Source organism: Lasioglossum baleicum, chromosome 4, assembly GCF_051020765.1.
Source record: "Lasioglossum baleicum chromosome 4, iyLasBale1, whole genome shotgun sequence".
NCBI classification, from domain to species: Eukaryota; Metazoa; Arthropoda; class Insecta; order Hymenoptera; family Halictidae; genus Lasioglossum; species Lasioglossum baleicum.
Genome location: NC_134932.1, coordinates 15011780 through 15021449, shown reverse-complemented (window position 1 = coordinate 15021449; position 9670 = coordinate 15011780). Strand labels below are relative to the sequence as shown.

General features: G+C 41.2%; 1 protein-coding gene across 2 annotated transcripts in view; it reads right to left on the bottom strand.

The window, feature by feature from the left end:
• LOC143207949 (very long chain fatty acid elongase AAEL008004) overlaps window positions 1–9670 on the bottom strand; it is a 76518-nt gene that overhangs the window by 11117 nt on the left and 55731 nt on the right. For both annotated transcript variants that reach the window (XM_076421899.1, XM_076421900.1), the window contains exons 4-5: window positions 639–776; window positions 313–555 (exon numbers count right to left, since the gene is read on the bottom strand). In XM_076421899.1, coding sequence (XP_076278014.1) covers window positions 313–555; window positions 639–776 — 381 coding nt within the window. The remainder of the gene's footprint in view (window positions 1–312; window positions 556–638; window positions 777–9670) is intronic.

The following is a 9670-nucleotide window of genomic DNA, read 5'->3' as shown; positions in this document are numbered from 1 at the left end:
TGGTCTAAGTGAAAGTTTAACTTGATTGAAACAGTTATGAGTAGACTGCGAATCTTTATGCATTTGTGGAGAAATTGGCTAGGTGAAATATAGAACTATATGTATAAAATTTACGTATATGTTATGTAAATATATAATTTTTGATGCAACAAAATCATTAAGGGATGAAACCAATTTTTATATTACTCCTGCTGCCCATAATCAATGTAAAACATTTTTATTTTGCATAAAGATCCGCAGTCTAGTTATGAAGGGCCGAAACCGATGATATCATAACCGTTTCCAAGCCCTGTTTCGAGGAGAGGTGCCTACCATTTGCAAAGTGGTCAGGTACTTCTTCCACCAGATGTACTTCTGATACTCGGGGCCCATCGCAGCCACCATATAGTAGAAGTACATGATTATGTGAACGAAGGTGTTCAACAGGGAGAAGAAAGTGCTGTGACCACCTGGCGCGAACTTCAACCCCATCCAGACGGAGAACGGCATGATTCCGTGGTGGATCACGTGCAGTGTCGACACTTGTTGGTTCTTCTTCCTCAGGATGAAAAAGAGCTGGAAAAAACGTATATGATTCAATCAGCTCTGGCCAATAAACGGATGCCAATAATTCGGGAGCAGCAATAAACTATACTCACGGTATCGAAGAACTCGGTGAACTTGCTGATGTAGTACCACCAACACGTCTCTGCCATTCGTATCGCCATCGGGTTGTTCGAATAGTCAACCGGTTGGCACCGGAAGCTGTATCCTTTCGCCCAGCCACTCATCAAGTACTGAAACAAGAAAACGGCGGAAAGTGAGGACAATAAAAGGGCTGCATTCAAGCTTCGGGCTCGGTCGCCGACAATCAGCATACAGATACATAGAGTCTCTACGGGTGACTACACGGCCACGATCGGCCCCCACTTTTCACCGTCAAACTCTGTCTCGCTCGCTTTGTTCGATCAAGGAGGTGGCGCAGGGGGTTGTGGTTCGGAGAAAACGGGGGTTGGATGAGAGACGATCCCGTCGGCAGAAGGGGAAACAAAAGGGAGGACTCCACGGTGTGTACCGTCGGGACACACGACGACTTCCACGACGACGACCACCGCAACGTCGACGACTGTCGCTCCTCTCGTATTTAAAATTCTAAAAGCTCTCTCTCTCTCTCTCGCTCGCGCGCGCGCAACTCCTTCGAGAACGGGGAACAATGGGGCTGTTTGTTTCGCGTTTTTCTTGGATTTTCACAAGAATCAGGCCACCGGTCCCTGCGACCCCGAAAACAGAATCGCGATTCCCACAGACCAGCTTCTTTCCCTGCCTTTCTTGGTCAATATTGTGTGGTGCATATTCCCTTCCCCTTCCCTTAATAATTTTAATAGATTTTCTACAATTTTTTGCATTTTGTTGAAAATCGGCCAATAACTAATCGGCGAACACCATATTCAAATTCAAATCGGTTCGTTGTTACTGATAGCGACGCCACCGCTACTACGAGTTTCCTTTCGAGACAACCAATGAGAAAGAGAGTTCGAGTTGTACGACAGACAGTGACACATGTCTATGTGTATAATTCTATAATCTATGTATAATTTGGCTTATAATAAAGTATTGTGTTAAATGTGTGCATATACATCCGTGGAACAATTCAATTAAAAACGCAACCGGTTATGGGCCCAGATAACTCCATTAATAAGAAAAGGTTAACATAACGTCAATACGTCACGTGTTGAACGAGTCCAGAAGGAACGGGAAGACCGTTGAAACTTTGAAATTACTATTACATCGAAAATGGCAAGTACCACGACCAAATTCGAAAAATTAAATAAAGAAACTTATGATACATGGGAGTTATAAATGAAGGCCACGTTAATAGAATGCGATCTGTGGGGATACGTGGAACGATTTAATTAAAAACCCAATACATTTCATATAAATTTTGCATTTCCAATAATCACAAGTAACATCAATCACATAAAAATTATGCGAATTAAAATGAGGATGCATTAATGCACGTGTATTTAAGTACACGTTCAAAACCACGATCTCTACTTTTAACAGTAAACCTATATACCGAGCTCTACAAGTAGCTGGTACACGTTGCTTTATAAAAATTAACAAAATTCAATTTATTTAAACTTTGTGCGGTTCACATTGCAATATCTGCTCTGCTAAACATATCTATTTAATTATTTACCACGAAAAAACATCTTTGTAATTTCAATAATTGTGAAATAAAAAATTTGGAACTCTTCTGTCATATTTGTCTAGGAGAAACATGTACCATCATTAGGATAAACCGTTCCGTAAACTTTTGCTAATTCATTGATGATTAATTTACACTGCTTTTTTTTATGGAGAAGGAGTTCGTGAGCAATTTAAAGTAGATTTCTCCGGCTGGCAGACGCGTTCGAGCGAAACCTTCCACTCAAATGCTCGTTCGAGCTTGATACGAGTCGGTGGTTGATAATATCGGTTGATTCCCGATTAGCGGAAGCCGGCCGTGCACGAAAACGAGACCGCGGTCACACGTGGCAGGCACGGAAGCGAAAAATCATAATTGGTTAACAAGTGTAAATGGATCCGAGATTGTATTCGCAAGTGCCGGGTACGAGAGCTGCTCAACAGCCAAGATTACACGATCAAGGACTCGTTCGCGCGAATCAAAGTGGAAGAAACTGCAGCCGTCATCGAGAACGCATCACAGAGCACTCTCCTCTTATTAATATTTATTGTACCAGCCTGAAAATTTACAGGGACCATTCGGAAAATAATCAAACATTAATTGAACCAATCATTTTTACTTGACACAATTTTTATTCTTCTCGCGGAATTTTTTCTTCAAATTTTTCGACCATTAAACTCCTAATGAAACGATTCAATAAACTATAACAATTTTACAGAACATGCAGCCAATCGAGAATTTTATTTTGCCAGATGATCCTCCAAAGTTTATTTTTCTCCCAGAATATGCTGTAGCCAATTTTCGTGAAATTTGATTTCCATCGAGAGTGGAACGATTTAATGAACTATAAGAATTTTATGGAACGTGATTTTAATCGAGTACGTATGGAACAGTCTGAATTTCCAGCAAAGATCGATCCTCGTTCGAGAGAGAAACACTGCAGGACAATCGAACTGGATCTAATTATCTCTGACATAAAGATAGTGCGTTTTAATGAGGCGTTGTTCGACGCGTGACACACTTCTCATCTCTTCATTCTTTTTCATTCAAGTTCGTGACTGCAGGGGGAACACATTGCGCAACGACGATCAGCAGAACTTGATCCACTTGCGCAATTGCGGAAGATCTTATGCAGGAAAGATCACTCGAGGACTCCGGCGAATTAGAATATGAAATTGCATCTTCCGTGCTGTCTGGACGCTTGCGCGATCTTCGAAATCTTAAACCCCTTTATCTTTATCGTCTACGTCATCCTCGTTATCAGCATCGTCTTCGAAATACGGAAGGTTGAGTGTTAGAAGAGAATGGATGTTTGTTTGTTATTGTTAGATAGAGGATTATCAGAATTGTCTGTGAGTTGAATGTCGAAGAAATAGAGAAACATTCGATTGAAATGAATTTGTCTCTTCTGTCAGTCGTTTTTATAATTCGGAAGTAATTAAACAAATCTCTTCAGTTCTTTTTAATCAGTCTCTATAGTCTTGCGTCTCACTCGACAATGGTTGCAATCAATGGCAGTCTAAAATTGCAATTTTAATGAATTCTGGGATGCAAGTAGTGATTTTTCAAAGACGAACGTGTGGCCAGATCAGGGGAACTGACTCGAATTGAGGGGAAAAGGTTATCCTCTCTCTCTGCCAGTACCGGATTAGTCACGTGGCATTGTGACACGTGCAGATCAAAGTGGGGACGCGTCACGTGACGGGGAATGGTAGAGTGGGAGACGAGTCTTTATCTGGCGACTCTGAAGAGTAAACGCGAATCACTTATTCATTCGATCTTAATGGTATCCAATATCTGATCGGTTTGGAAGCGTTAAAACACTTAGGTATTGTAATGGCACATAAGAGGTCGGAGCAATGCAGTTTTGCATTCTTAGAAAACCGACTTGCGTCCGCAGGCTCCTACAGGATATCCTTTGTTCGTCGAGATGAGATAAGACGGGCATTCAGGCTCCAGTGGCAGCCGTAATGGCAATAATTTGTTGCACGAGAATGACGATATAAAATCCTGAGGTTCAACTAATTGTAAGAGGAAGTAGCACGGTTTATTATAATAGTTAGAAATTTTGTGCATCGCACAATCCAAAAATTCCAATCACCAGTTTACGGAAAGGTTTTTTAATGATAAATTCAAAGCACTGAGACATTGTGAAAGTTTAAATGCGATTCCTCGCAGAAAACCATCCTAAATGACCGCGGCTAACAACTTTATCGGCGAGAGCGCAGCAGGGCAATCGGTCCAGGAAGTCGATAGTCGAACTCGGCCCCGATGCGATGTAACAATTTGTCCTGGTAAGTAAAGCGAGAGCCTTCGTTACATAGCGAGAAGACGTCGCGCTTTGAATAAGTTACGGTCGCGCGGAGGCGGTCGTTTCGCGACTATTGAAAAATTCTATGCATCCGTGAGCGAGTCACGTCGCTGGGAAACCAACGGGGTGGTTTCCACCACCCCTTTTCAACCCCGTCTTCAACTGTCTCCGACTTCTTCAACGGCCCGGCCGAATTAAAGGACTAATTAAAACTTCCAGTTATGCGGCACGCCCCCTTAGCGGCTCATTCGTGTTCACAAAAACGCATTCGATGGCGGGCGTTGCCTGGCTATTCACGGTTTTGCAATTTCGAGGAAGATCCATCCTTCGAGGAATTAATACTGGAGCTATCGAGAGGCTCGTAAGAATTCAGTCGACGGTTCGCATAAGGAAGGTTCTACATTATCTAAAATGAAACAGGCAAATATGGTTCAAATCGAGTCGTGTCTGGTAGTAATTTTAATCGGTAAAATGTCGCGGATGTAACGACAATAGTTAAGTTAGTTAAACCTACCAAGCTCTAAAAATAGCTGGCATGTGTCGTCTTATTTTATTATGATATGTGCTTGGAAACAAATATGTGTATAATCATCTCCAGTGGAAGCATCATTATAATTTCAATAATAGTGAAATAAGAAACCAGAAACAGACGGTGGTAGATCTAGTGTTAACCCGGCGTTGGTAAGGTGGGAAAATGTATCGTAAATGGTAAGGTGGGGTCTCACAGATCCACCGAAATAATATATTGTATTATAGAAATAAACACCTTTTTCATAAATATAAGATCAGGTATTGCTTAAGAGGCTTGTAATTTATCAGAGTAAAAACGCGGATCCACGAAATTAAATTTTTATTATTCAGAAATACTTAACAACTGCCACGTGTTGTTGCCACCATCAATGTTCACAATAACTGTAACTATCTCCACAAGTAAAATGTAAGACATATCTGATTGTAAACCATGTGGTCGCTAATGACCTAGGTGTTAATGCGACCACATTAAAATAAATCATGAAATTAAAAAAAAATGTTACAATCAATCTAAAATCTCTGGGGTCTGCGAGACCCCACCTAACTAACGCCGGGTTAAAGACAGAAACAATCTATTAAAATTGTTGAAGAAAGACAGAGCTTTTTCTTCGGTTTCCATTTGTTGCAGTCGATGAAGTTTCTAGTTTATTTGAAGTTCACATCGTTGTTTACGCGATCCCAGAAGCAACAGAGCCGATGCCTAACCGATATCACGGGGACACGGTGTCCCATTAAACTTGACCGCGTTAAACGGCCAGAAAAGCTCTCTGGTACAGTTGCGTGGGTGGTTCGTTTAACGACAACACGCCGCTTGTACACACGCTCCAGGGAATGTGTGACAAATGTTGTGTGCCAAGGCCGCGGGAGCAGAGCGGAGCAGAACGGAGCGATCTCGAGCGAGTCGTAGACTGCACGCGAGTTAGAACAATTTCCACCGAAAGGCTTATCGACGCTGATTACGATTTTGCTAACCGTGCTCCACATTCCCGCCGGGGAATGCGAGACAATCACTTTTTCCTCGCGAATAGCCTCGAATTCCGCCCGAAAGCGGTAGCGAACACGAGTATCTGCACTCAAGCAAAAAGATTTCTTAAAGGGTTAAATGTTAACTCGGGTCAATAAATACTGACAAAAAAGAATAAATTAATATTGATAGTGTTCAGTTTGTGATTTTTAGCTGGAATTCAACTCGACAGATCGTAAGGGGTTGTTCTAACGCGAAGAAGGGTTCAATTTTAACTCTGGGCAATAAATACTGTCAAGAAAGAATACAAGCAAAAAATTAATATTTATAATTTTCAGTTCAAGATTTTTAGCTGGAATCCATCTCGACAGGTCGTAAGGGGTTGTTCTACCGCGAAGAATGGTTCAATTTGAACTCTGGGCAATAAATACTGACAAGAAAGAATACAAGCAGAATTAATATTTATAGTTTTCAGTTCAACATTTTTAGCTGGAATTCAACTAGACGGATTGTAAGGGGTTGTTCTACCGCCAAGTAGGGTTCAATATTAACTGTGGGCAATAAATACTGACAAGAAAGAATACAAGCAGAATTAATATTTATAAGTTTCAGTTTCAGATTTTTAGTTGGAATTCAACTAAACGGATTGTAAGGGGTTGTTCTAGCGCGAAGAAGGGTGGCAGCACGTGGTTCCAAAAGTACGTGACAGAGTGAACGTACGATCAGGCAGCGAATCGTGTCATGGTGTCAGAAAAATTACGTCGACCCCGTTCATTACGGTACGCGTGGCTTCTACCCGTGCTAAAACGAAACGAAACCTTCGCAGCGTACTAATGGCTCCTCCTCGCAACGTTCGTCGAAACAATTCTCAGCGTACGCTCGCGATCTTCGCAACTTTGTCCGTTCAACTCCGACAGCAGCGCTTCTTGATATAGGCTTCTCCGTTGCAATCGAACACCTGTGATGGCAAGGACAGATTGTGCAAACTTGATTTTATCGATGCGTTTCTGCCTTGCTTTTTGCTACCTTCGGTTTCACTTCTTGTTTATCAACTCGATCGTTCTGTATCGCGACTCTAATTTAACCCCTGCCTTACAATATCGTGTCTGACTCGTGATGAAGATTCTGAACAGATTCTGATAAAAATGTATGTTAATAATTTCCTTTAAACAGAAATAAAATTGTATTTTGGTTTTGTTAACCCTTAGCACTCCACCTTATATCAATAAGCGTAAAATAAAAAATCTAGAACCGGTCATTTTGACCGGTGATGGTAGGTTTAGTGTTAAACACGTTGGTAAACGAGATTCGGAGAACGTCGTCAGACAGTTTCGACCGATTTTTCCGTGAAGACTCGCCCCTTGGGGATTCAACCAATTTACAAACACCAGGTATGTGGAAATATGCGAAAGGAGCGGCAACTAGGCTGACGAATTGCAAATCGAGTTTACTATCGCGAGCTGTTGCTTTGCAAATTAGCTACCACCGCCTACAGAGTTGAACGCGAGAGTGAAATCCTCTTTAGGGTGGCTTGCAAGCGTCCTGAGACTATGAGGGTGCGCTTCGGTGATGTGTGCCCCATTACATCGCATGTACAAGCTCATAGAACATCAATTAGAACCTCGATTATTAAAGATAGTCCGGCAAAGACGGCTCCGCGCGGACATAGTAATTTGCAGCGGACGCCACGCAATTACACTGTCAATCCGAGCACGAACCGTTCGGCTTCAACGTCGCAAGAACAAAACGCGCCAGTCAAACAAAAACTGAAATTGATATTAGCCTGTTTTGCCAACTAGCATTACCGTACAAATCCCGATATCGTTCGTATTCGTCGTAATAATATGATTTACAAGAATGAAATTGTGATGTGCTGTGTGATATGATTTACCAGAAGAAATCGCAGTGGAAATTGGAAAAACAAATTGAAGAAACTTTTCAGAAGGATGTCGCAATTTTTTGAATAAAAATGTGTAGTTTTTACTACCTCGCTAATCAATCGAGATTTGTGTTTTTTCCTATTATTGTTGAAATATTTTACATTATAGTTCTTACAATCATTTCATCGGATGCCCTAGACCTCAATTCTATTAATTTCTGTTGTTGTTATTATGTACATGTTTATCTAAATGTTCCTCAATTTCATCAGTCACATGGTCTTTTTGATCGACAAATAATAAACGACTTTGTGTTTCATCTATTCCTTTTTCTGTACGACTTTTTATAAAAGTTGTTTATTAAATGCGCGTGTTGCTCGGTTCACTGTTTGTTAGCATGCCTTGTCTCAAATGTCTGGGCAGCAGCCATAAATTATAAACTATTACAATGTTTGCTCAAAAATCAATTAGTTCAAGAGTTATCAGTCAGACTCGTTATGAAGATTTTAACAAACTCTAACAGATATGAATGTTACACGTTTCTTTTCAGATGAAATAAAATTTGTTTCCTTTGTAATTCATATTAAAGCATTAAAATAAATGTAACCATACACAGAATGTAAAGTTTCCTTTCCTTTCTACGACATTTTTGGGGATAAAGACGTTTTAATCACTGTAACTGTAAAGAAAGTGGCACGGCCCATGAATAATGGCGACCTTCGGCGAGATTTATGCCTAATGAGCTAATGAATATCGGGAGGTGAGACGCGTAATTGACAAGTCTGTTTCTGGAAGCGGTGTTTTCGTGATTCGAGATGTTTGACGTTCACCGGTATCGCGCGACCCTGAATTTAAATAGATTTAAATGTCCCGAGACTTCGTCTGTTTTTAGACTTTGATAAGCCGGTGTCGATGAACGGAGAAGTTCATAGTCTCGGGGCGATGTGCGTCGAGGGTCAGCCGCTTTTCTAATTACAAAAAGAATCCATTATCGAGGCGTTTTTTTGCACTTTTTGTGAAACAGCTCTCGCTCACGCGCGCGTTATCTCGAGCAGCCCATTCATCGATTTATCAGAAATTCTCTCATTCGGCATCAACAGACATGGAAACAACGTATGCGTTGATGATGGTCCCGTTCAGATGTTGCGTGCACGTGATAAGGCGTTATCGAGGTGCACCGCGTCATTGATGACTCACGCCCTGATAATTTTTGCCATTGGTCACATTTGGCTTACGCGAGAACGCCAGGCGACGCCGAGATTACGCCACGATCGAGGAACGATCTTGTTTTACACGGGCTTCTGAATCTGCCAAACATTTATCGGTTTTATCAGCACGTAATACCGGTTTGTAAACTTCGACGGCGGTTTGAACGGTCTTCGTGTCGTGGGCGCAGTTACTTGCAGTTATTTGCAGTTCATGCAATTTGTAATTTTTTAGGCCAATTTTAAGAAAGTGCAAAAAAATAAAGTCTGATTTTCAGTGATGGTAGCCTTTGTAGAATTTTACTTAATAGGATTTTTTGAAAGTTTTCAAAAGCCATAAATGCACAATGATCCGCGGTTTAATTATAAACTATTAACAAAATCTAATAAACTATGAACAATCGAAAAATCACATTCTCGTTGGAAAATTGATTAAAACTCGCATCGACGAGAACATTTGCCAAAGAATGCAGCAGCAGGGGGTTGAAAGATCCCTTGTTCAACTCCGTTGCATTATTCGCTCGAAAATGTGAGCCGGGGGTGCTGTGAAAGGGCGCGGATCTTAAGTATCGGGTCTCGAATCGAGAAGCGTGGGTGTAGGCTAATTTTTAAGGA